At 49.6% G+C, this 26569-nt stretch overlaps 2 protein-coding genes across 2 annotated transcripts in view; one reads left to right on the top strand and one right to left on the bottom strand.

Moving 5' to 3' along the window:
* Nucleotides 1-392: 392 nt before the first annotated feature.
* On the top strand, nucleotides 393-9137 carry FAM131B (family with sequence similarity 131 member B). Its single transcript, XM_019632313.1, has 7 exons — nucleotides 393-423; nucleotides 2334-2443; nucleotides 2786-2821; nucleotides 3153-3246; nucleotides 3549-3746; nucleotides 5269-5412; nucleotides 5624-9137. The coding sequence occupies exons 2-7, from the start codon at nucleotides 2390-2392 to the stop codon at nucleotides 6097-6099; spliced, it is 1002 nt and encodes a 333-aa protein (XP_019487858.1). The 5' UTR covers nucleotides 393-423; nucleotides 2334-2389; the 3' UTR covers nucleotides 6100-9137.
* Nucleotides 7519-26569, bottom strand: part of CLCN1 (chloride voltage-gated channel 1) — a 29000-nt gene continuing 9949 nt past the window's right edge. The window contains exons 8-23 of the mRNA XM_019632312.1: nucleotides 25111-25236; nucleotides 24709-24793; nucleotides 24408-24509; nucleotides 24013-24097; nucleotides 23593-23742; nucleotides 19067-19136; nucleotides 18771-18881; nucleotides 17426-17639; nucleotides 17046-17179; nucleotides 15201-15442; nucleotides 14801-14912; nucleotides 14430-14509; nucleotides 14225-14263; nucleotides 11315-11419; nucleotides 11139-11225; nucleotides 7519-10501 (exon numbers count right to left, since the gene is read on the bottom strand). Of these exons, the coding sequence (XP_019487857.1) occupies nucleotides 10130-10501; nucleotides 11139-11225; nucleotides 11315-11419; nucleotides 14225-14263; nucleotides 14430-14509; nucleotides 14801-14912; nucleotides 15201-15442; nucleotides 17046-17179; nucleotides 17426-17639; nucleotides 18771-18881; nucleotides 19067-19136; nucleotides 23593-23742; nucleotides 24013-24097; nucleotides 24408-24509; nucleotides 24709-24793; nucleotides 25111-25236 (2114 nt within the window). The 3' untranslated portion in view covers nucleotides 7519-10129. The remainder of the gene's footprint in view (nucleotides 10502-11138; nucleotides 11226-11314; nucleotides 11420-14224; nucleotides 14264-14429; nucleotides 14510-14800; nucleotides 14913-15200; nucleotides 15443-17045; nucleotides 17180-17425; nucleotides 17640-18770; nucleotides 18882-19066; nucleotides 19137-23592; nucleotides 23743-24012; nucleotides 24098-24407; nucleotides 24510-24708; nucleotides 24794-25110; nucleotides 25237-26569) is intronic.

Genomic DNA, 26569 nt, shown 5'->3' with positions numbered 1-26569 from the left:
TGCGCGCCCCTCCGGGTCCCTCGCTCCGCGCCTCCCCGCTCGCCTCGCGCGCCCGCAGGGCTGGCCTCCCTCTCGGCCCTCGGCGTCGTGTCCGTCTCCCTCCAGCATCCTTCCATCGCCCTCCCCCAGGCGCGGTCCCTGTCCCCCCTCTCTCCCCTCCGTCGCTCTCCCCTCCTCTCCCGGCCCCTCACCCACCGCCGCCGAGCCATCCGCCTGGATTCTGCGTTCCCCGGCGCCCTCGTCCCCATCACCGATTCCTGAGCACCCCCCATCTAAAGCGCCCCCAGCGCAGTGTCAGCCCCGAGCCTCTCTCGCACGCCTCCCCCCCACCCGCCTCCATCTGTGCGTGTTTTGCCCCCCGTCTCCTTCCCTCTGCGTTGCCTTTTTCTGTCGTTCCTGCCTCCCCCGATTTGCTTTGTTCACGTGCGTTTTCCCTCGGGGGGGGGGGCCGGGATGCGCCTGGGGCCTCCGGGAGGCCATGGGTTCCACGCCCGGAGGGAACGGGGCCGGGCCAGGCTGGGGCGGTGGGGCAAGCCGGGGGACGCGGGGAGGCGGAGGCAGGGGTCGAGAGGGACCGAGAGGGGTCGGGAGCCGGCTCCCAGCAGGGTGGGGCCGGCCCCGTGGAGGAACTCGGGGACCGGACCGCACCTGTCGGCGGGGGCTGGCGGGGCGGGGCCGGCCCTTTATTTACCTTTGACTGCGAGAGAAAAGCGCCTCCTAATTCGTCCAACCCCCTCACCTCTTCGCCTCGCTACCGCCTCCTGCTCCCCTGTGCCCTGCACCTACCCCACTCTCACGGCTCAACAGATTGATCCATCCCTCACCCCAACCCCTCAGTTTTCCCCATCCCAGCTCCCCATTTCTCCCGCCTACACGCCCCAGTGACCTCAGGCTGAGAAAATAATCCGTGTTATTATTACAAACAAACTCACTCTCTGGAAGCCTGATTTCTCTGGGAGCTGATTTATTTCCATGGATACCCCCCTCCTCTTCTGCTTTCACCTCTTCTTCGGGTGCTCTCCCTCCCCCTCCCTGCCCCCCAGCAGAGCTCTGACTCAGCTCTCCCTCCTCTAACCAAGGCCACCTCCCCCTCCCCTCTCATCTCCCTTCTCCTCCGAGATTGCTGTAGGCCTGCCCCATTCCCACTCTCTCTGCCCACACCTTTTCCTCTTTCCCACAAGCCACAGCCTCTGCTCTGACCCATCTCACCACACCCCTGTAGCCCCACGGGAGAGCAGGGGCCCCCTTTGGAGGGGTCCTCCCTCCCTCAGACCCCTTCACCAGGAGCCCTTTCCTCTTGCACTAGCTATGTGAAATGCCTCCTCAGGCCCAAGGCCGGGTTCAGCTTGTCCCTTCTCAGGAGTGCACCCCTAATCCTCAATTCAGAATCATAAAACTGCGTGTGTCGAAAGGATCTATCCAGTCGTCGAGATCAGCAACCATCGGATGCTTGAGTCTAGAACTATCCAGGTGGTTCTTCCCCAAGCCTACCGGGAGGCACCACCCTGCCCTCAGGCCATCAGGTTCCCTTCACCAGGAGCTCGGGCCTCACCCTAACAATTTCGTTCTCAGCCCTCGGCTTTCCCTGACAGCCCTGTAGCCTTGTCCACTCCCTCCCATTGTTTTCTGTCTTCTCTTTGACTTGAATTCATACTCTTCTGGTTCCTATTTTAAAAAGTTCCCTTCTCTCCTCCCGCTGTTCCCCCTCCACGCCTTGTTAATCCATCACTTGTCTGCCAACAGTCAGGTAAAATGATCCTGGCTCACTCTGCTTTCTCTGCTCTCACTGTCTCTGGGTGAACACACCCACCTCCAGCCTCTATCCCCACCAAATCCTTGTCGGACAAACTCACCAAATCTCTTTTCCTCTCAGACAAATTCACCAACTCCTGCGGAGGGTCCACAACGTTCTCTCCACCTGACAGAATAAAGCCGGCACATAGAGAACTCCCACCCTTATTTATAGAGACATAATAGGTGAAAAGCACAGCTTCTGAGTGCACGCATGCAGAAACCCTTAAAGGTTCCTCAGGCGAGAATGAACAACAGTTTTGCTACTAAAACCCAACCCCTCCATTTAAACGATAACAAGTAAGGCCCTCTACCCCTTTTTCTGTGAGTGCTGTTCTTGGTTGAGCTCAAAGTGAATATTTTAGCTTAGCATTAGGATTTCTCCGACTCAAACACTGGGGAGAGTAGGGATGGGCAAGGAAGGAGTCCTAGCTGGAGGGAAGGCAGGGGTCTGCAGGGGCTGCCTCAGTGTGTGGCCTCTGCATCCTAAGACCAAGGAGGGGCCCTTGGGTCAGGCTCCCCTAACTCTCTGGCCACTGCAGGGAATGAGGTGATTGCAGTGGATTGGAAGGGCCTGAAGGATGTGGACCAAATCAATATGGACAGCACCAGCTCGCTGCACGGGAGCAGTCTCCATCGGCCATCTACTGAGGTGAGCCCCCCTTCCCCAGCCGCCTCCTCCCCAAAGAACCTCTGAAAGACCCCGGGATCCATCGTGAACAAAGCCTCCCAGCTGCCTGATCCTTGAATTTTCCTAAAGTCCAAGACAACATCCTAAACGCTCCTTCAGACGGATGCTTTTACATAGCATTTCTGCTACATTCCTCAAAATACAAGCGACATGTTCTCCACTGCTATCCTCATTCCCTATGCTAATCTCAGGAAAGCCCTCCCTCCTTCATGCACGTCTGGGAATCTCTCTGAGGAAGGGGGGGGGTTCCTTCCATTTCTGGAAGTGCCTGAGATGCCCACTCCCTTGCCTCTCTCCTCACAGCAAACCCGAACGGACTTCTCCTGGGATGGCATCAATGTGAGTGCAGCTTCGCCCACCCCTAGCCATCCCCTGCCCAGCCTAACTCCCCTTCCTACAATGCTCCCTCAGGCCCTCCATAGAACACAGTGCTCCCTCACCCCCACAGGCACTGTGAGCCCTTCTGTTCTCTCCCTACCCCAAGCCCCCATCCCAATTTTTAACGGTGGATGGGGGATATGCCTCCTTGGGAACTCTGGGTATAATTATTTTCTTTATCACCTGACCTAGCTCAGGTCCTTCGGCTGGAAACCATCAACTTTCCTCCATGTGTAGAGCAGCCCCCATGCCCTCATAGTCTCTGCCCCTTCTCCCACATTTCCTATTCCAGCTCTCCATGGAGGACACCACTTCCATTCTTCCGAAGCTTAAGCGAAACTCAAACGCCTATGGCATTGGGGCCCTGGCCAAGTCATCGTTCTCAGGTGAGACCCCTCACCTGGGGACTCTCCAGACAGGAGATACTTACAGGCTCCGTGTCTCAGTCTCCCTGCTCCTTCAGGCCTAAAGAGGACTCTCACCTGCCTACCCCTGACCTCTTTGCCCTTTCGGTCAAGCCTCTCCCATCCTCCAGGCTGCCATCATCTATGGAGACCTAGGGGAGCCTCCCCCCACCCCCCACCCCATGGGATGGGATCCCCTGGGTTGGAGTGGTGGTGGTGGGGCTAATGAGATCTGTTATGGGTATTGTGTGATATTGTGATATGGGGAATGTCTGGCCCTTCAGGGATTTCCAGAAGCATGAAGGACCACGTGACAAAGCCCACAGCCATGGGGCAAGGCCGAGTGGCCCACATGATCGAGTGGCAGGGCTGGGGGAAGGCGCCGGCCATTCAGCCGCAACACAGCCACGAGGCCGTGCGCAGGGATACTGACGCCTACTCGGACCTCAGCGACGGCGAGAAGGAGGCACGTTTCCTTGCAGGTAACTTGTTTCCCTAACCCTCAAGAGGCACATTTTGGGATGGCCAGGGGCTGACCCTCCAATCCCACTCCCTATGAAGACGGGCTGTGTCCATATGATGACCACCACACTTCATTTCCCGACCGGCTCTAATTTCAGATACTTTGACTGAATCCTGATAAGTGCTCTCCAACTGATTTTTCTCATTTCAGAAGGGATGTTATTTTTATATTTTATCAACTCTGAGGGGAGTTAACATGGAATTGTGGGTCCACCTGCTGCCTTTTCTCCTACGTGTTCCGACTAGCCAAGCCCTGGACTCCCTCAGTACAGGGAAAAAAGGCAGGGGCCCCGTGGACTCCAAAAGGCTCTCTTTCTCCTGATACTCCTTGAGGAAAACGCAAGGCCGGCCTTGGGGATTTTTTCTAGTCTGAGCCCGTCAGCATGTTGCAGTCATGTCTCATTACGTGTGACAACCACCAGAAGATCAAGAGACCTGGGTGAAGAGCGGGGGCCATACAGAAGAGGTTTCACTCCAGGAAAGTAGTGTAGATACGAGACGGGCATATAGTGCCTCCACACTGGGGGCTGAGCCCTAGTGGCAGGTCTCAGTAAGATGCTTAGGAAGACTGGCAGATCTGGGAGAGAAGGGAGGGACCTTTGTGTTGGTGGTAAGGGTGGTGGGAAACATATCAGTGAGGGAGGAGACAACATGCAGGAGGTAGAGGGTGCCTTAGGGTAGCCAGCAATGTAAGCTTCAACTTACTCATGGCTTTGGCCAGAACGGGGGCCCCCCAAGTCTACCCATCCTCACTATTCTACCCTCCCTCCCTTCTTCCAATCCCTTGGACTTTCAACTTGGTATCACTGTGGACTCACGATCCCATGATGCTCTCTTGGGGATTCTCTGGCGATCTTGAGCTTTCCCCTCCAGGCCCCCCCTCTTGCCCCCCAATCTAGATTCCTCTGTCCTTGACTACCTAATACTAGCTACCACCCTACAAACTTCCAAAGATAAACTTCTGAAAGTCCTTCATTTCAATCCTGTAGGATATCTCACCCGAAGACCCCAACTCTTTCCCTTAGGAATCCTAAATCTGACCTCCTAGGAAGTCCCCCACGATTTTGCCTTGTTTCGGGGCATATAAAAGGCTATGCTGTGCAGTACAGTAGCCACTAGCCACATGTGGCTACTGAGAACTTGAAATGTGGCTAGTCCGAGTACAGATGTGCTGTAAGTGTAAACTATCGACTGGATTTCAAAGACTTCATGTGAATAGAAGAACATAAAATGTCTCTAATTTTATATAGATTATATGTTGAAAGGATAATCTTTCATGCATATTGGATTACATAAGATATATTAGTAAAACTAATTTCACCTGTTTAATTTTCTTTAATAAGGCTACTAGAAAATTTTAAATTACGTAAGTGGCTTGCATTATATTTGTATTGAACAGCGCTGCCCTGATGTCCCCTACCCCATGCATGTATCTAAGGGTCCTTGGAAGTATCTTGTGCTAAGTACAGTTCTTCCCCCCAGGTGTCATGGAACAGTTTGCCATCTCTGAGGCCACACTCATGGCCTGGTCTTCCATGGATGGTGAGGACATGAGTGTCAACTCTGCCCAGGAGCAATTGGGCTGCAACTACAGTGACAACTACCAGGAGTTGATGGAGAGTCAGGGTGAGGAAGGTTCCAGAATCCAACCCCTGAGGTCTAAGAGGCCTCCCCAACTACTGAGGCTACGTCCATTCATCTCTGTTCTTCTAAGACTTTGTGTTCATCTCAGCTTTCCTGCTCCCCTCCTTCCTCAGTCTCACCCTCAGTTCTCTGTGCTGTTGTTACTGCCTTTGATAGTCTGTGACCCAGCTGACCTCCATGATTCTCTTTACAGATGCCCTCGCCCAAGCCCCCATGGATGGTTGGCCTCACTCCTACGTGTCCCAGGGCATGTACTGTCTGGGGTCGTCCGATGCCTGGGAAGCAAGCGACCAGTCCCTCATTGCCTCTCCAGCCACAGGATCCTATCTTGGCCCTGCATTCGATGACTCACAGCCAAGCTTGCATGAAATAGGGCCTTCCCAACCGGCTTCGGGATACTCTGCTCAGGAGCCTCCTTTGCTGGGGGAAGACACTGACTGGGCTCCAGGGGTGGGCGGGATGGATCTAGCAAGGGGCCCTGCTGAGGAGGAGGAGGAGAAGAGGCCACTGGCCCTGGAGGAGGAAGAGGATGCAGGATGCCGGGACCTGGAGTCTCTTTCCCCACGAGAAGACCCCGAGATGTCCACCGCTCTCAGCCGGAAGGTGTCTGACGTCACATCCTCAGGCGTGCAGTCCTTTGATGAAGAGGAGGGCGAGGCTAACAACTAGCTTCATTGCCACGCGAGGCCCTGCCTTCCACTCCCACCTGAGGGGCATGGCTGTGACAATACCCTCCCTTCCCCAGCAATACAGCTGAAACCTGGGCAAAAGACTGCGAGAAGCCCAGGAGCTGCCAGTCCTCGCCAGGAAAATGGAGGGCCAGGATGGGATTTTTATCCAGGCTTATGCTGTAGAAACCACAGGGCCGGGGACTGAGGCCCAGGCAACCAGATGGCAGTGGACTTGACTTGGCTGCGGGCTTCTGGGTCTGTGATGATGAGGCTGCAGTTTGTATCCTGGGGACAGGAGCACAGAACAGCCTGTGGCCATCGACTGCATCTCAGCTGTTCACGCCCAGATTCCGTCTTCCCGGAGCCTTGACTGTGGCTGTCTGAACGCCCCCTTTCTCCATGTCACTCTTGCTTTTTCCGACTCTGTGTTTTCTCTGGCTGTGGCCCCAGCTTGACCCTACTATGAGGAACAGACCTCGGGGGCTGTCGAATGTGGCTCGATGGGCACAGGGAAGCCACACCTTCTTAGAGGGTGGCAAGTCTGCCCTCAGTGGGTAACTTGGCTTCTGAGGCCAGGATTCATGGGGGAGGTGGGTGGATGTGGTTGCTGGGAGGCACAGGGGCACAAACAGGAGTCTTTATATAAGGCCCAACCCAGAGATCAGAGAGTCACTGATGGGACCAAGAACAAACAAGGCCACCGGCCACCGGTTCTGGGATCTTGAGTATCTTGTGGCTGAAAGGAGGGTTCTAAGGGTCTGGGAAAAGACCCGGTGAGGTGGCTGCTCCAGCTCTCGCTTCCTTTGTCTGCCTTCTCCCAGCCCCTGCTCTGGGAGCCCCCACCCTGAGGAGGGGACACGGAGCGCAGGTGTCCTGCCCGGAGGGGAAGCGTGAAGGCTGTGCCTCCCTCCATCTACCCCCGAATTCTCTGGAGCTGTTTACACTTTTCTCTTTGCCTTTTCTACATTTTTATAACTTCTTGGGGACTCAGGTTGAGTGGAGTGAGGAGTCTGGTGCTGTCAGGCCCCCCGCCAGGTGGGTTGTTTGCTGAGGAGCTGCGTGGGCACTTGGCTCCTTTCTCCCCACCCCCGTCTTCAGCTCCTCCCAGGAGGGCCTCACAGGCAGCCTCCCGCCCTCCCTCGATGGGTTTACAGTGATGCATAAGCCCCTGAAACTGCTTGCCCTCCCACACTCAGCACATAAAAGCCCCGACACTTCTGTGAGGGATTCTGACGACAGGGACAGGGACAGGCTAGCGCGAGGAAGTGGCAACTGCGGGGCACACTGCCCCTCCCTGCTGCCGCGGGATCCCATTCCCTAGCCCCTGACAGAGGGAGAACCTGGGGAGCAGTGAGAAGCTAAGACGTTCGTTCATTGCCTACCTTCCCTTTTTCCTGTCTGTCTCCAGCTCCAAGTCCTCCTGCCCTACCCAAACTTCATCGGGGGTCCTACCGCTTGTGTCCTCTGCCAAAAAGCGAGCACTGTCACCTCTCTCAGACCCTGGGCACAAACTATCCCTGCCCCCACCCCAGAGGCCTATTTCTTTGGAATGAGGAGGTTGAGAGTTGGGGTGTTTCTGTCCATCTATGACCCTACTCCCCCTCCCCCCCATGAAGTTCACACGTTCATACACGCCTGCACCTGACATGCAACCAAGGCTGGGGTCCCATGTCCTCAGGGGAGGAGGTCAGTTGTTGGAGTAGACAGAAGTATGCATGGTGAGCCAGGGGGGTGAACCGCTTACCTCATTTAAAGCTGTGGCTTGTGTGATCATGTGACCTGACTCGCAAGGTCCCAGGACCTCCTGTCTAGGAGCCCTGGCAAGCGGCCTTGCGCCCATGCCCTGCACTCCTGCTGCAGGTCTTGGGGCTCTGCATGCATGCTCAGGGGGGTCCCTGTTTCCTCGCCTGGAGCAACTTGCTCTCCCTGTGCACCATCTTTTCCTCTGAGTCTCATCCCCTTCGTGCCCCGTATTCTGCCCCCAGACCGCAGTGGACATCCACTCCAGGGAGTGGGCTCATTCATCACAGTTCCTTTTTGCTCAGGGCCCTGGGGAGTTAACGGGAGGTTAGACGAAAGCAACGTTCTTTCCTCCTTGCCTCCTCGAGGAAGCCTTCCTTCGGTTCCTGCCCAAGGAGGACTGAACTGTGAAGGAATCGAGCAGTTAAGACACCAGCAGGGCTCCACATCCCCAGCGCGCTGGCGGCTGGCATACGTGCAGACCAGAGGTCAGCTGAGGGTCTGCATTTGCAAGGAGCTTCCCTCCCACTCTGAAGAGGGAGAGGCCCCAGGGAGCTGGCCTGGGACCCTCTTAGGACTCTTCGGGAGGAAGGAACTGCCTCTGGTGCTGGGGGCAGGGTGCATGGGGTTTGCTTATAGCCTTTTTGGGGGGAGGGGGAGCATGTGCAGGAAGAGGCTGTTGGGGTGGGGGAGGGTCGCTTTTCCTTTGGGGTTAAAGGCTGTGCAGCACGATTTACAACAGTCCGGGAACAGGGCTGTCTTTACATTATTGTGAATGAAACTGCTCATGCTACATGATTTTCTTATGGTGGGGGGGAGGGGGTGCACTTTTATTTTCAATTCAGTTTATTAAAGGAAAACCCAAATCTTCCATTATTCCCCTTCCACTGCCCCCCTTCCCGGAACCCCACCCCATTCCTTCTTATCCTTGTGTTAAGGAGGGAATCCTGGTGAATGAGTTTAAGACCTTCTCCCTGCCCCCACCTATCAGCCCATACTCGTCTTCCAGGTCTGGGGAATTAATCCATTTTTATGGCCAGTCTTAGCATGTATTCTTAATGTGACGTCCCCACCCCAGGCCCAAGAGAGATTCTATGACATATATTACAGAGAGAATTATATATAAATATATATAAATATTATAGAGTATATACACGTGGGCATGGGCTTGAATGCCCACTGCCAGCCCCCTCCTCAGGTTGCAGCCTCTCTCTCTTGGCCTGGGGAGGGGGCAGGGATGGAACGCTGGGGGGGCTCCAGGCTATGTTCAACGGCACTAAACAGAATGTGGTGGCATCCTCTGACTATGAGTGTCTTCTTTGGGGGATGAAGGAGACTGGGCCCCTGGGAGGGGAAGGAGGGAGGAGACTGTCATGCTGGACAGGGGACACAACTAAAGAAGGCATCAAAGCAAGGAGGGCGCGAAGCACTGGGTGTGGAAGCGAGGGTTTCTGGATGCTGGGAGCCCCTGGGACCACTTACAGCAAAGGCAAGCTAATGGCAGGCTCCCTGTTGCTGATTTGGGGAGGATAAGGTTCTGACTTGCCAAGTGTGGAAGCTCTTCTAGGCTGCTCCCTTTAGTCTCTTTATGCACAGTTGACTACTTAAATGGGGGACAAAGGAGAGGGAGATGGGATTGGCCTTTCACTGCCCTCGTAATGGCCCTGGCTTGGGGACAGGTACTGGGAGCCAGACGAGTCTGGAGGCTAATTTAGGAGAGTGGATGTGGGCAAGAGGGGAGCCCACCAGGGTGGTGGGGACTCTGAGACACGAGGCTGTGGAGGGTTGGCGAGTGTGTTCTGAGGCCGCCAGTCTATGAGGTCATAAGGTGGTCCCATCTCCTCCTCCAAGATGGCACTTGCAGGGCCACAGTTGTCCTGGGCCTCCCTTTATTCACCCCGTGGAGACTGAAGGTCGGATGGACAAGCCAGGAGGCTGCTGGGACAAGAACACTGGAAAAGCTGTGGGGGAATGAGGGGAAGCACAGAGGGGCAGGGAGTTCCCCACTCGCACACCAGGAAAGCTCAGGAAGCCCCATGCGGAATCAGGGACTCTTCACTGGGATGTCTGGAAAGCGGGGAAAAGGCCTAGATTATCGACCGCAGCTACTCTCTGCCCAGATTCCAACGCCTCCTCTAAGACTCTCACTGTCACATTTTAAGATTCCCAGGAGGGCCAGGATATCGGTGCGATCTCTCCAACGTTAGGACATACTCTCTCCCACACAACTGCACTCTGGCCTGGGCGTCTTTTCCTCTTCTCTCTCGGGAGGTGGTCTCAAGAGGTGGTCAAAGGATCAGTTCATCGTCCTCCTCCTCATCTGTGGATCGCAGGCTGGGGCCCTGCAGGATGTCAGCCAGCTCCTCTTCCAGCCCTGGACTCTCCACCAGCTCCAGCTCCTCCAGCTCCCCTTCCGCCTTGGCTGGAGCCAGGGAGAGAGGGGGATCTGCACAGGGGGAGGGCTCGGCGGTCTCGGGCAAGGCAGGGGCCGCGTCCTCTGGCCCAGTGGCCTCAGTTCCATCCTCAGGCAGGCTCCAGGCCTCTGCGGGAGGGAGCGGGCCCCCAGGAGTCTTTCGAGTTGAAGTTGTGTTCCGGAAGCTGGCAAGGGGAGGGCGGAGCTGCACCCCCGACTTGGTGTGCCCCTCGATGGCCTTCTGCAGCTGGGGGGGCAGAGGGAAAGGGAAAGAGGGTACAGAATTGGGAAGAGAAAGACGAGGCGGGGTGAAAGAGAGAGACGGGGTGAAAGAGAGAGACGGGAGAGAAGAACAGACACAATAAAAAAAAGGAAAAGGAACGGGAAAGACGTAGAGTGGCAAGAAAGATGGACAACACGGACAGATCAAAGAAGACAGAAAAAGGAAAAGAAAGGGGCATGACCAAGAGACCCCCGCCTCCCGCAGAGCAGCGACTCTCAAGCCTCCTGAGCCAGGTCCTCCTTTGACCCCCTTCCTGGTGACCTTCAGGTCCCCTTCAGCCACATCCCATCTCTTCCCTCTCTCCACGGCCCCCCCCATAGTACACCCCTATAAACCCATGACTCGGCCCTGAGCGCCGACCCCAAACCCATGCCAGGCATGGAAGATCGCAAGGGCTACATCTGGGCTGGAGATCTATGTCCCGTTCAGGACTGCAGCCATAATAGACTTCGCCGTCCTCTCTACTCCCCCCACCCCAATGGTTGTACCCCCCAATCTCTGTGTGAGGAATAGAAAGGGAAATGGGTGATTAAGACCATCACCCCCACATCCTGTGCCAACCCCTTCCTCCTGCCGCTCAAATGGAACACACTGCTCTTACCTCCTCCAATGCCAGCACCCCCCGGAGCTTCCCCATACTTGTCACATAGGCAAGGTGGAGGCCCAGGAGCGAGAACAGCGTGTGCGTCTGTGTGGAGAGAGCAGGGGATCAGCGCAAAGGCAGCCCCACACCCCCCACGCCCTCCCAGCAGCCCTGAGTGCTGGGCAAGGACTAGCCTTGTGCAGGGACGCCTGCTCCACCAGTTGGAAAGGGGACTGGTCAATACAGCAGCAGTCAAAACAGACAGGCTGGCTCAGCTGCTCCTGCTCCCAGGCCTCAATCTGTAGGGCAGAGGAAGGCATTCACCCAATATCACAGGAGTCCCCTTCAACCTCAGACAGGAGGATCTGACCCCCAAGCAGCCCTCCTAGCCCCAGGCCAGAATCCTGAAATATGCAAAGAACTAGCACAGACCTTCCAGATCACTAAACCCCCTCCTTCCCTTCTTCCCAGGGGACGGCCCCTCCCTTTCCTCCCTCAGCAGGCCCCACATCAACCTTCAGCCTCAGGCACTGGAACACCTCTCCGTTGTTCACCTTGCACCTTTCCAGTCGTTTCCCCTACTGGGGTCCTACCCACTGCTCCAGAGAAACCAACTACTTTCCGCTCCTCAGACGTGCCTAACGGCTTCTGCGCTGCGTTCCCCTTACCCGCCCACCCTGCACCCACACAGCTCCCCTGCCACTCCCAGGCACTGGCTTGGCCCCTTTTTCAGTTCCTGCAGCACTCTGCTGGCCTGTCCTTTGCAGAAATGGCACGGACCATGCTCACTGTTGCATCGGTATTTGTCTATGCCCACTGGACGTGAGCTCCTTGAGTGTTACTGCTATCGATGGTTGCGTGTCGTGAAAATATACTACTAGCATGTTTGCCTTTTATGCAGCAGATCACCGCGAGTATTTGTTGGGTTTGAAGAGCTGTACGGAGTCACACGAGTCAGGAAAGCTCTCTTTCAAAGCACAATGGCCGACTCTCTTCTTGATTTGAGATACGAAGCCCAAATCCCCAAGCTTTCAAGGAATTCAGAATAGCTCTGGCTTCCATAAACAAATCTAGAATTTTCTGAAGTTCTCGTCTTCCCTGACTAAAGGTTCACATGGAGTTTGGCCAGCTCTCACAGCACAGGATGGTGACCACTTAGCAGGTATGTGGTAGAGACTATTTATAGGACAGGGGGCTAGACCCTTGCCGACTCCGGTTTGGCTGGTCCTGTCCTCCTGGACCTCTCTATGCTCATTCCTGGCCTCTCCTGGTTCCATTTTTGCCTCCCCTTAAGGAACAACAACAACAGAACCATTTCCAGAGCACATGTACCAAACGCTTCCTCTATGTCAGGCATTATTCAAATTGCTTTACACTTCTTCATTCATTTAATCCTTTCCAACAACACTATCATTATATCCACTTGACAGTGGAGGAAGCCAAAGGCACAGAGCGCTTAAGTACAATAATTTGCCCAAGATTACACACAGGAGGAGCTGGGCTTCTGACTTTGACTGCTGATAGTGTTCCAGGTAGCCCCTCACCTCTTGTCCAAGGGGAGGAGGATGTCTGCTCTTGGCTTTGAACTTGAAAAGCTCGGCCTCAGTTACAAACCAGAACTCCCAACTGTGTGTACTCCTAACAGTGTAGCAGAATTAAGTCACAGCAGGGACCTCTTATAATCTATAACTGAATTCTTTCAATAGTCCTATAGATATCATCTTGATATTACCAACGTTGCCACCTTGATCTAGTCTGAAAACCATGTTCAAAATAATCTGAATTCTGACTCCTATTGGATCTTATCCCTCTCAAACGTCATTGGGTCACATGGGAGCTGGGAGCTGCCTAGTCTTCCTTCGGAAAGATATAAACTAAAAATGTATGACCTATCTTCTTTTTATCCCTGGCTGTACTTTATTTCCAGTGGTTGGTTATAAATAGACTCACTGATCAACTAGCAGGCTTCCTCTGTTTGGAATAATAACAATAATAATAATGATAATGATAATAATAATAATGGTATTATTATTAGTTGTAGCACCTTAGCAATGTACTTCTTAATTGCAATTATGACCCATCTGATTCCTGCTGTGGGCAGAAGGAATGGTTTTTGTTTTTCTTCTGCGGTCATCTATTTGATTTTTCCATACGCCGTTTATCAGAAGTGTTTTGAGGGGTGACATGGAGAGAAGGGGGAGGTTTCCTTTCTCTCTTGTCACTCCCCAGCACCTCCTCTAACCCTGGAGGACTTTTACTTTTCAACACATATTTATTCTGGATGTTCAGTAAGATGTTTCTTGTGAAACAATATCCTTTGTGGTTCTGCCAAGCTACAAAGCTCTACCTTTCCAGCCCTCACAGTGAGTCTGCATTCTCCTTAACTAAATGGAATGGCTGCTAATGGATTTTGGTGTGTCTCCACACCTCCCAGGGTGTCCCATCAATAGTGTTCCCAGTCACTGCCCCACCTTCTTTCACTCCTCACCACCAAGCCCATTCATTCAGTGTGCTCAGGTTTCTCTCTCGTGGACTTCATAACTAACTCTTTTGGGTAATGGGCATGAGTCTCGAGGAGGCAGCACTGTCAATATTTGTCCTCAGTTTGTGGTTCTTCCCGTCTTGCGTCCTGGCATCTTCAGTTGTCCACTATCTCACGACCCTGACTCCTCAGCAGAGTAACCCTCCACCAGGCGCTGATTTCCCCCTTTCAGCTTAGATGCTGTTCTTCTGCACGGGTACATGTAAGGGCTGGCGCCATTTCACTTCAGGTAATGCTCAGCTTTCCTGCATAGCCTCGGCCTGGTCTAGAACGTCCCTAACGTCTAAAGGATCTGAGGCTCATCGTAGCACCATGGAGACTCAAAACTTTGATCTTCTGAGATGACAACAAAGCGTCTGAGAACACTTCCCAGGTCTCCCCCACCTCTGAGCAATGTGCCCTCCACTCTCCCCATAAGCATACCTCCTTTCCAATCTCTCAAAATGCTTTTCCCCCTAGGCTCACATCTTAGTCTTACAACATGATGAAGAAGGTAGGAAAAGATGAGCAATATCTGCATTTGACAGAACCATCCACTCAGCCTGCTGTCTCCCTTACTTACCTCTTCAGGCGACATGTTATCCACTAAATCCGTTGAGTCCTAGGAAAGAAGGGCAAAGGTCCAAGTTCTTTCCTAATGGAACCATAGTCACATCTCCCCAACCAGGGCCATACATGCCTTGCTTTCCAACTCATCACCCTTTCCAGGTGATGAACTTCTTGGTGGGACCCTTTCCCCGCTGTCCCTGCCCCAACACATCTCTCACCTGACTTGTTTTCTTCTTTGTGGGGCGGGTTTTGCCCAGTAAGCAGCACAGCAGGGACTGAAAGATGGAGGGTCTTTGACCTGAGAGGAGTGGGGAGTGGATGGAAATGGAAACAAAGTAATACTCATCCTGGGAGGAAATGGCCGGGGACTCTGGAGTGGTCCCCAGACCCAGAAGGTCTGTCCTTCCCAGGTGCCTCACTGCCACACACACCCTCTCTTCTGCCCTCCTGAATCAGCCCTCGCCCCACTCCTTGGGGCAGTAACATGGAGATTCAATGAATAGGAACGCCTTCCCACCACTTAGCCTCTCTCCTCCTCACACTAGCAGCCCTTAAGCTGAGTGAAGGTGCATGATGGGAGAATCCTCACCTGCAGGCTCCGGTGCTTCTGGCTGCTGTTTGTGGTTGGGCAGGGGCCCATTGGGCTCTTCGGGGTGCAGTGGGACAGTAGGAAGGGGGTGAGGAGGAGGAAGAGGAGGCATCTGTAAGGAACAGGAACAATTCTCAGTCCTGGAGAAGAGGCCGCCTGGTGCTTGCCTGTCTTCACCAGCTGGTGTCCTGGGAGAACTAATTCTGTTCTTCCTTCCCAGTTCAGAATTCCTCTATCCTTTGAATTCTTATCAGTACCATCACCTGCAACCTAATCGCAGTCCTTTGGACCCAGGGGCACTGATCTGTGACTTACTCTGGGACCAGCATCTCCACCCCTTCTTCCTCCTTTCCCTTTGTGCCAACCTCTCCTGCTCCCCCGCCCTTCCCAGCTGGGTCACCTCAGGCTTCCAGGGAAGGTCCTCCTCTTCATCCTCATCCACAAAGGCGAAGGACTCCGGCCGGCCCCCAGAGAAGCCGCGGCACCCCTCTCCAGCCTGCCGAGTCTTCCCGTCATAAGGCAGCTCAGACAGCTTCCTGGCCAAGTCCTGCGCTTCCCGCAACCTCCGCTCAGGACACAGGTGGCGCTGCAGAAGGGCCTGCAGCTCGGACCGCTCCACGGAGCCCAGCAGGATCATTGAATCTGGGGGCCACCCAAACTTGGCCTGAGGGCCTGCTCGTTACCAGCCCCCAACTCCAGCCCACTCAGCAGGCTGAGCAGGATGCGACCCCCTCACATCTTCCCCAAAACTCGTCTTAAAAATCTTCCAGGATTGACCTCACTCGTTCTCTTTTAGTTCACCCATTTACTATAGCACTTAGAAATCCAATTAATTGTACACTAATTGGTGCTAATTTGTACTTATTTTGATATAGCCTGTTTGCAAATAGGTGAACTTGGTATTAAAATAGGCTAATCAACCCCATCTCCAAAAAAATAAAAAAAGAAACATTAAAGGCCATTCATGCAGGCGGAGATGTGACTATACTTTGAAAGAAATCTATACAAGGATATCTGATGTTTAATCACTTAAAGACTCTGTGTCCCCTAGGATATAAACAGAAAGCCTGGGAAGGTCTTTTATATGTTTATCGAAATTCTGCTAGTATAATTAACATTTTCATTAAGTTTTAAGGCCATAGAATTGTAGCAGTGTTATTGAGATAAATCTTACTGCTAAGTCTTAGCCATATTATGAAAACACTGCACCTAACCGGCTGTACCCTTGCTCCAATGAAGAGCCACTGCTTTAGAGGTCACTTAGAAGGTATCTGGGATTTGGGGAAATATTAAAACTAACTTAACTTGGACAATTTGCACACTCTGATTATCTGAAATCAGTACTAACAATTTTAATGGTTCCAAACGGCCCTCCATAATTCTTTGCTACCACACAATTTCAAACATTAGGCAAGTAGTTATTTAATATCTAGTAAATACCTATAAGAAGGCAGTCTGAAGGAGATAGAGGCTTTAGTCTCCAAGAGTACTCACTCTAGTGAGGAAGACTAGACAGAGATCTATAAACCATATCAGGAAATAATACAGAGCAGGGTTAAGTTCCAACGGTGGGCAGAAAGAATGGTGAAGGAAGTGAACTGTGAAATCACTGCTTACTATTAATAAAAGCGTCCACTCATTCATATGGAAGTTTCATCTGGCCCTCAAGCAGGGTATTAAAGAACAGTTATCATTTATCTAAGTGGCAAAGAGAACCACAGAAGGGGCTGTAAGACTTCCAATTGACCCTCATTATTTGGGGATTCCCTATTTGCTAATTTGCTTTCTGGCTACAGTCTTATTTGTAACCCAAATCAATACTCGCGGTGCTTCCGCCATCATTCAGACATGCGCAGAGCAGCCAAAAATCTGAGTCGCCCCACGTATGCATCCTGGATGAGGGCTGAACACCCTGTATGTCCTCTAGGTGCAATGGTTCAGTGTCATATCCCTAATTCAGTGTTCATGGTGACTTTATAGAACATAAGCATAATGAATAATGGGAACTGACTGTATTTCTTTAGTTGGGTTTTAACCGCCTTCTTGTGCTTGCATTACAGCTGTCTTTTTCCTTCCTGGAGGATGACCAGGTTCCCTAACAAGCACAGGCTGGGTCTCCTGTTAGCAGACTGGGTGGCCCCTAAAGATGAGCCCACACCACAGCCCCCCCACACACACACACACCTCCATGGGACCTAAGCTCAGGTCACTAGCTCAGGGGTGGCCTTCCTTTCATCCCACTGACCTTTCGAATCAACCAGTGGTAAAGTCTTGAATGTGGTCGTCTGGAGCAGGGTTTGCAACTCCCTGTACGTGCAAGAAGCTGAAACAAACTTCACATCACGGACCATGATGTCTTCAACAAAGATTGTAAATTTGCTATGGAGGGAGAAAGCATGGGGTGGGGTTAGCCCCACCATATGCCTGTCCCTTTGCTGTCCCTTCCACTCCTCTCATGAGGTTTGCCATGCATTCGATCACTCACAATATTTAGTAAGTACATAGGAATATAAAACCAAGTAAAAAGCAGTGCCTTCAAACATCGATCCTAGCCTCAGCCTCAGCCTTCGACTCTCCCACCCTCACCCCCTCAAAGCTGAACTAATTCCAGCTGGTGCCCCTGACCTGAGCTGGTTCCAACCAAGGTCAGGCAAGTAGGGTAGCTTCTTGACCTGGATGATGCTGTCATAGAGGGAGGGTTGCAGACTCTGAGCCACCATGTTGGCCAAGATAACAGCCACCATCATGGGTAGGATGTGAGCAATCTGACCCGTTAATTCGAAGCAAATCACAGCTGTGGAGACTGTGTGGGACACTGCGCCAGTCAGCGCTGCTGCTCCTAAAACGAGACACAGGAAAGTACTGGTGCATTAGGGTTGCCATGCTTGGCATGGAGGGCGCTTGGGGTGTGATGGGAGTGATACAGAGTAGGGAGACATGACCTTGTCAGTGCCAATACTCCGGAGATGACCACTTGTCAAGAGTAGGGGCTAGAATGCTGAACTGTCAGAAAATCGTCATTCTGATTTCATTCCATGACCTCTGACAAGTTACAAAATCTTGGTATGTGCCCAAATTTTCATTTATAAAGTGGAGATAGTGATGTCCTATCTGTTCCTTGCTTTTGAAAGTTTGGATCCTTCTTAACTGAGCATTTTAAAACCCAGTCATGGCATTTTACTTTGGAACTCAGGTTTTGAGCCAACAATTTATGGGCGAGTTAAGATCATCATATGAGCAGTAAAGCTGGTTAGAGCTCCTATGTCTAGGGGAGGCGTGGCCTTAGATGTTATGGAATGTTGGTGAAGAGAGGAAAGAGGAGGGAGAAAGGAGGACTAATAATGCTGGGGATTATATTGGTCACTGTGTTAGCCATGGTTTTTGGTTGGATGATAGTAGATTAAATGAAAAAAATCATAGACTCTCAGAATGTTAGGGCTGTAAGATATCTCAGGAGTCACTTTAGAATAAAGAAACTGAAGCTCAGAAAAGCAGATAACTTGTCCATGGTCATCCAGGTGACAAGTGGCAGGGATGGGTCCAGAGCCCATGGTTCTTAGCTCTTAGTCATGTGCTTGCTCTTAAGTCTCGTCAATATTAGCACATCTGCAAGGTAAAAGTAGCTGAGCCAGTCACCTGCACTGCTGTTTCCATGATTCTTTGGAAAGAAAAAAACAAACAAACAAACCCTTACCAAATATTGAGACACAATCATAGGTGCTTTCATCCCTATTATTTCATTTAATCCCCAGAATCCCTTTTCTACATGAAGAAACTAAGTCTCATAGATGTTCAATAAATGTTAATCACAGTCAGAACCTAGGGCTGATTATTTGAATAGAAGTTGAATTACATAGCATTAAATTAAAACCATATTGTGTGGCCTGGAATGAAGAGGTCATGGGAGAGTTTGAGTGTGGGCATTTGAGAGGCTCAATATTTGGTGAAAGGAGGGTGGGATGTGTCTCACCAATTACTGCATAGCCCCCAGGTAGGATCTTGTAGATGATGTCATCAAATAAGATACCATCAGGGAATATCATGGCCATGATCTCTCCTACCAGCCTTCCAAATGCAGCTCCTAGAGGAAAGACAAAAGGAAAGAAGGTGTTAGAGATTCAAGTTCCTTATCCTCTGTATTTTCAGAGCCAATCCCTTCTTGGGTGCTAAGGCCAAATATAAGCCTCCAGCTTTCCAGGCCTTTATTTTCCCAGTACCCTAGAATGCTGCTATCCGTAGGCTCCCAGGCTCCCCATCAGAACTTACCGAGGACAAACACAGGCATGAAGCCTCCACAGGGTATGGGCATAGTGGTGGACACGATGGACATCCAGAACTGAGGTAAAAAGAGGCGTCAGGACACCTTTTCGACTCCGCCCAACACATGCAGGCACACTCAACCCCCTTCCCACCATCTTCCTTCTTGCTTCAAAAGTCACAGAAATCCTGGGATGGCTCATCCTTCTGGAAGCCATCTTGTCTGTCCCCCTTCCTCAAGAACCAAAAAAAAAACATGGAGTGCTCAAGCTAAGAGATCACCAAAGACAACACTATAAGAAACCTCCTCCAGATGGTTAACCCCAAACCCTGCTACTGCTACTTGGAGTGACTATATTTGCCCCTAGGAAATCTACAACAAAGGATTGGGACCCAAGAGTTCTCCTCTGTCACTGCTCACGAAAAGGGCTCTAGCCCTCTGTATCCTTTTGGCTTCAAAAGGTCACCTCAGCAGAGCATCCTGAAACTCTTGAAGCTGAAAAATACCTTTTTCCTGGTCAGATTATGTTTCTGAAAAAGAAACCCCAGTTCCAAGAGGCAGACACACCTTAAAGTCTTAGTGACTTACTGTGTGACTAATTCAGCTTTGATACGGTTATTTACAAAGCCATTTATATGACAAACCTCACAGGGGAACCTGCAGTGGAGACTATCCTGCCTGAGCCATTTCCTGTGACATCAAGTCACTTTAAACAAAGGATTCAAAAATCAGACGTGTCCTGACCATACTGGAAAGGCACATTGAGAAAGCCAGGTGACTCAGCCAATGTAACAGAAAAGAGCTCCAAGGCCAACTTTGTCAGGTAGTATTCCAACAGGAACTGGGATAATTTTAGAAAAAGCAATGTGTGCATTTTGTGGCAAAGAATGCAAATGAATTGAGAAATAGAGCAGAAAAAGGAGTAGTGGTTGAGCTTTTGAAATAGCTGTAAAAGAAGTAAAACTAGGAGACATAATATGTAAGTTAAGCAAAAGTTTATATTTCCCTTCCAAAATAAGTAAGCCAATCTTGGAAAAGGATCTCCAGCTAATTTGGTGAAAGATGGTGGCAGCTAAAGTTCAAAACCCATTGCCAGGATCAAAATATTTACAGTTTAAAAAACAATTGCATTGTAAACTAACAAGAAATAAATTTCCTCATTTCCTGAACCTTAGAAAGAATTCCCTTGAGCCCCAGCTGACCTCAGGAGGCCGTAACAAAGGCTCTGAGAAGGTTTCATCCCAGAAACTCTGAGATGGGGCAAAATATGTACTTCATGCCAAAATATCACTGAAACAGTTGACAACTGAAAAGTGAAATGTACACATGAAGAGAATGTAGACTGAGAAGTCCCTGAGTCTATATAGCACAAGTGTATGTGGTTATCTCTGTCTTCTCTTTGCACTGGCACAGGGCTCAGTAAATGTAGGTAGGATGCAAGTAGGTAGGTATGTAGGTAGGTAGGTTGGTACGTTGGTAGGAAAGAAGGATAAAAGAAGACAGCTTGATCAAACAGTATTGATGCAAAGCAGAAAAGGCTTCTCAGGGCTAATATCTGCTGCCACACCCAACAGTAATGCTCATAGGGAACTTGTTTAAAGTACAGATGACCTGATACCGCTGGAAGCCACCACATTAGGCTGTCTGGAGACAGTTCTAGGCACTTGTAGTTTAAGCTTCTTAAGTGATTCTGACCTCTAACAGTTTGAGGCCCCTTGAACTATTCTGTACCATCTCTTTGGAATACATAAGGGATTCTGAAAAGCCATAAGGGATTTTCTAGGCTCAGGTCAATCTGAAAACTCCAGTAATACAGATAATAGGTGGCTGATAGGTCTGATATCAGAGAATGAACTTTAGATTAGCCTTCAAGATATGTGTAAGAATAGTATCAGGATCAAAGGACATTGGAGTATCCTTCCTATAGCACTAAGAATGACACAAGATTAGCCGGTGTTTCAGCTATTAGCTCTTGCAAGGAAAGATCCAAACACAATGTAAGTGACATGGAACACAAATAACTCCCAAGATTTTAAACACCCAGTTCTAGAGAACTGGGAAGCTAGAGACCCATGATAGATTCATAGATTCCACTTTATTTAGACCTTTCACAGGAAGGAGTGATAGATATGAAGATCAGGCAAAAAGAAGCCTACAGAGCCTCCGGCTGTGCTGAGAACTCCATGATACTAGGCAATCATGTTAGAGGTACTGAAAGGAAAACTGAGAAGTTGCAATTATATTCATACTCATTGTAAAAACTCGTGACTTACAACATAATGATGCTTTCCATGTCTTAAGATTAAGGAAGATGAACATTTCCTTTGTCAATATTATAAAATGTCTGAACTGAGACTCTTATCTGCATGCCCCGATGCTGTGAGTGTAGTATCCTGGAAATCTTAAGTCAGGCTATGGAAAAATAGTTCTAGTCCCTTTTACATTTTAATTTGGCTATGTAACCTATTGCCCACACTCTGGAAAAAATAAAGGGTGTCCAATGATAGGACAGCGAAAAATGCTGGAAGCAATGATGACTGAATAATATCATGGATTTGTAGCGATGAATGGTTTTAGGTTTATAAATAGGATATTATAGGCCTGCTGCAAATTGTTGGGCTTGAAATATAGCCCAGGAAGTGTGTGAATTCCTTTTTCTGATACATTTACGACGTAAACATTATCAAGGATGTAAATCAGTGAGAAATTAATAGTGACAAATACAAATATATACAGTTGAATTTTTCTATATAATCCAGTAGGTTTCTCAGAGTAAACTTTAATCCGTGAAGTAGAATCTAGATATATCCTTGGGAATCCTGGGGTGAGGTGAGGTGTGGGTAAAATGTTGAAAAATGTATAGTATTGTGAAAAATGTACACTATTGTGCTTCTCCAAAAAATTTCAAAAGCTTGACATTTTAAGAGTATATATGATCTCAAAATTACCATACAGTTCAGTCTAGAGGAGTATCAGAAAAACACAATTATTATTATTGAACAATACAATTCGGAGATGCCATCAAAATTTGGAATTGTTTACTGTAGGTGGGTTGGTATACTCAACAACCAATTATAGGAAGTCGGGACTGATTAAATTAGAGAAAATGAACTCTATAACAAAAGTCCAAAAAAGTCCCTAAAAAGACACTGAAAACTTATATATGATAAAAATATCAAATCTTTTGAAGGCAGAAATTAAAAAGGTATAATTAATAAAGTGGGTATGCAAAATGTGGAAGCTACAGACCCAATTCTCCCACCTGGAGTGAAACGGAAAGAACATACAAAAATTCAGCTTCTGAAAACCCACAGCAAATTCTGAGAATGTAAATTACAGTGTTGGAACCTGGGGTGTCAAGAACCTGGTATCTCTAATCATAAGATCATTGACAAGTACATTAAGTGAGCATCAATAAACAAAAAAGGAAATTAAAACATTTTTTTTCAATGATAAGCATCAGATTTGCCGAATATCAATGATTAAGTATTACACATTTGGTACCTAGAGGGTGTATAATAACATTCATTGAACAAATGAATAAACGAACCCACTACAGCTATTACAGTATAAATATCACTTAGTGACTCACACCCTAGGGAAATACAGATTCATAAAAAGTATCATGCATAAGTTAATAGCAAGGGATTCAAAAGCATGAAAGTTCAGTGTGGACCCACTTTTAAATGAGAGCCTTAATATACAGAGGAAAATGTTGGCTTATTCAGGCAAGACATACCATTAGTAATAAGGCAACCATCAAAAAAGAAAAAAAAAAATGCAATCGGCAATTGTAATAGGTGTCACAACCGGGGGTGATAATTAAAGCATCTTTGTATAAGGCAGTAATTGACAAGTCTATAAATATATGATCCTTGACGGGCAGATATGAAAAAGAACTGATGTAAAAAGAGATCTGCTTTTGTTTCCTAATCAGAGTTAGAAGAAAGTGGTCTGAGAATGGCCAAACCCTCACAGCCTCGCTACCTAAATAGAGGATAACAACATTTATACAAATTATTTATAGTCACTAATAAAATTGATTTAAATGTTTTATCTCTTTTGCAATCCTAGAAAAGAGATTATCCACTAGACTGGGGGTAAAAAGGGGAATGCAAATTATCTAAAAATGGATGAGCAGATATATGGAGAATGAAGTGCCTCATTATTTAATATGTGTGTGTGTGTGTGTGTGTGTGTGTAGGGGGGCTGGTTAATTTAGCTGAGGTTTTTACCTAGTTATCTATATTGCTAAACTATATCTTGTCCTTTTTAGCTTGGTTGCTGTGATGTCTTAATAATTTAGCAAGAGGAACCTTTAAGGGTTTTGATGATTATGGCAACATCACTAAGTTGACACGAATGGAACGATAAACCTAGATGTTGGCTCACTTATATACATGAGCAACTTACTTAGGCTATGGTTTCCAAACTATTTCTTTTTAGGTTGGATGAAGATTTACCCTTTCCTACCCTCTGCAAACCCTGCATTGAAAATAGAAGCTTCGAGAGTCGGGAATGGTGGGAGAGGTACCTTCATGATAAAGAAGAGGAAGATGATGATGACAACGTTGACCTGTGGGTGGATCCACACAGCTGACCGGCCCAGGCTTTCGGGATCACCTACGTGTTTTACCCACGTATTGTTGTCAAAGAGGGTGCTGATCGCTTCCCGAGGCATCAACTGTGAGAGGAGGAAGCAAAAGGGGGCAGTTCTCCAAGGATGCTCCGTTCTTCCTCTTTTACAGAACTGATTCCCCACTCTCATTTTTCAAGAGTCCCTTCTGCTCTTTTCTCAGGGACAGATTCTCCCCTTGGGCAAAAGTACAGATGCTCAGAAGCCTGAGGAACATCTGTGCAGTTTCCTCTTCTGCATGTGGCCCAGTCCTGGCTCAGTCATTCTGTGTTGTGCCCAGTGGCCTGACCCTCACCCTCAGACCCCTTTGGAGCTGACCTCTCCAGCCATGAATTGACCCATTCCTGGTGGAAAGGTGAATGAGGCGATGACAAAGGTGACAATTCCAGGATACAACAGGCGACTGAAAAAGAAACAGAATGAATCATCCCCCAAATTTAGCCCATCCACAGTGGATGCCACACTGAACCCTGGCAAGCTGAAGTTTCCTGCAGTCCAGTATAGTCTCCATTCTTTAAACACGGCACATTCTCGCCAAAACGCCATCTTTAAAGGGGAAATCTCACCACTCGCTCTCTACACAGGGTATCAGGGCTTCTGTATTTTTATCACAAGACACTGAAAGGCACCTAATGGTTTCCACAAGATTAAAAAAGAGGAACTCTTGGAGAAGCCATAAAAGTAGGGAGGGCAAAGGAAGGGCAGTGACTCACTGCTTAGCAAGAAACTGGCTGAGGGCCTTGTTGTTTCGGACTCCGAGCATGACTTGGCGATGCAGATACACAAATACAGCTCCCAGGAGCCCACAGCAAATCCTGAGGGTGTAAGTTACACAGAAATGAAACCCTTGTCCCTCAGAGCCACGGAGGAAACAAACACCAGGCACCTGCCTTTCCATTCTACCATCCTCCTCCTAACAAGTTACACGTCATCCATGCCACCCCACCTTCTTCCCAACTTGGGTCCCACACCCGCCCCCAGCTCACCACTCCCAGACCAGGTGACCCCACTAACCCGATGATGGCAAAGGCTGGGAGTTCCTTCAGGTCAAAGGGGAAATCCATTCGGAAACTGGTTCTGAAGAGAGCAGTGATGGTGTCTACAGGATGGAAAGGCCAAGGATCACGGTGGGAGCGTCACAGAAACCCACCAAGAAGGAAGCAGAGGTCATCAGCTTTAAGGAGCAACTCCTTTCTCCCTCCACACCCAGTGTCGCCTCTTCTATTTCATTTTTCTGTGCACAACCAATACCCTCCTACTCCATGACCTAGCTCCTTGTCCTATATCCTTGGGTCTTGGTCCCACGTCCCACGTAAAGCCATCCATTCCTTGTCCGCACTGCCCCCCAGAGCTCCCCTCCACGCCCCTTTGCAAGCCTCCCTATCTCACAGCCCTGTAGCCCAGCGCTCCCGTTACCGGCATCCTTGTTCCACACGGCAAGCACACGGAAAACAAAGGCACTGAACGTGGCCGCAAAGAACCCCCGCCAGTAGTTGTGCACGGCAAAGTAGGTAGAGGTGACCTCGATGCTGAAGAGCACTCCTGTAGGGCGTGGAAGTCGGTCAGGTGCAGACATGCTTGAAAAGCTCGCTCCCACACTCCCACCCCGTGGACCTGAGGACCTGCCCCTGACACTCGACTCACAAGGGGAAGCAATGATCTCTTAGAGTCCGTGTTCTAAACCGTCTACCTGCTCATGGTGGCAGCTCTTTGCAGGCCAGAGGTGTGGTTCAATGAGATCCACAGAGGTTGGGACATGGGGGACCCTCAACCCACGACCCACGAGGATCAGGTGGTGGCACCCTTTCTGTCCCTTAGAAAGTAGGGTTGGGTGGGAGTCATGGTTGTCAGATATTCACAGGGATTTAAGGGTCACTGACAATTTTCTGCAGGGAAGTTACAAGAGAGAAATTGTCCAGAGTGGTCGAGCTGGGCTGTAGAGTTACTGGGACTCTCCTTAACACCCCCTCCAATCTTCCCTTCCTCTTCCCATGCACCATGTATCCTAGGGCAACTTTGTAAGGAAGAAATAAGAAAAATGAATACGAAAGGGCTTCGCTGGAGCTGACAGTGCTCCACAGTCCAAGAAAAGAAAGTAGAGGATGCATCTACATTTCAAAACAATTTAATATTAAAAACTTGACTTAAAAGGACCAAAGCAAGGGGGAAAACCAAGAGGCTAGAAGAAGTTAAAAATAATGATGCTTAAGAAGGGTGGGCGAGGCAGAAGGAAAACCAGTGTCCTAAGCAGTACTGTTTCTGAGAGTAGATACAAGAGCAGAAAACAAGGAAGTAGATATACAGAAAAACAGCAAGGGCTGATAGGGACACAGTTCAGAACGCTAATGAGGGCACAGGAAGCAAGACTCAAGAGAGGCGAAGAAAATAATCTTTAAAGATATTAAGAATAAGGGAGTGGACTTTGATTAGATGCAAAGTAAAGATGGATGACAAAATCACCTAAAACCTAGCTAATTCTCATCTTTATAAAAAAACTAGGGAAAAGCAGCATGTAATTAGGTGGACGGAGAAGACACCACTTGCTTCTCCTTGTTTCACATTCAAAGCCACATCTCATAAATCCCTCAGGACCCCAGCCCTTCTCTTCCATAGGTGACAGAGGAGGTTGCTTCTTCATGGAATAGCAGCAGCATTTTGGCGGAGGACTCCTAGAGGTCAGCTCCAATGTCACCTTCTCTAGGAAGCCACCCCCAAACCCCTCCTCAGGTAGAAACAGTCCCTCCCTCACCTTGTTCTCTCAGTTTTGAATTATCAGAGCACCTCCCACTTTCAGATGTAGTTACTCGTTTACATCTCTGAGTTCCCCCTAGGACTGAAAGTCTCCTGGACCCCAACACCTAACACAGTGACTGGT

The sequence above is a fragment of the Hipposideros armiger genome, unplaced genomic scaffold (genome assembly GCF_001890085.2).
Source record: "Hipposideros armiger isolate ML-2016 unplaced genomic scaffold, ASM189008v1 scaffold_1116, whole genome shotgun sequence".
Classification (NCBI taxonomy): domain Eukaryota; kingdom Metazoa; phylum Chordata; class Mammalia; order Chiroptera; family Hipposideridae; genus Hipposideros; species Hipposideros armiger.
Note: the sequence above shows the minus strand (reverse complement) of the source record. Positions and strands in the feature narration are given on the sequence as shown.

What these genes read in the sequence shown, in the direction of transcription:
- FAM131B (XM_019632313.1), top strand. Translation starts at nt 2,390, where the DNA reads ATGGACAGCACCAGCTCGCTGCACGGGAGCAGTCTCCATCGGCCATCT. An exon ending in GGAGGCACGTTTCCTTGCAG is followed by an intron (nt 3,747 to 5,268) that starts GTAACTTGTTTC and finishes TCTTCCCCCCAG; the next exon opens with GTGTCATGGAACAGTTTGCC. An exon ending in GGAGTTGATGGAGAGTCAGG is followed by an intron (nt 5,413 to 5,623) that starts GTGAGGAAGGTT and finishes TTCTCTTTACAG; the next exon opens with ATGCCCTCGCCCAAGCCCCC.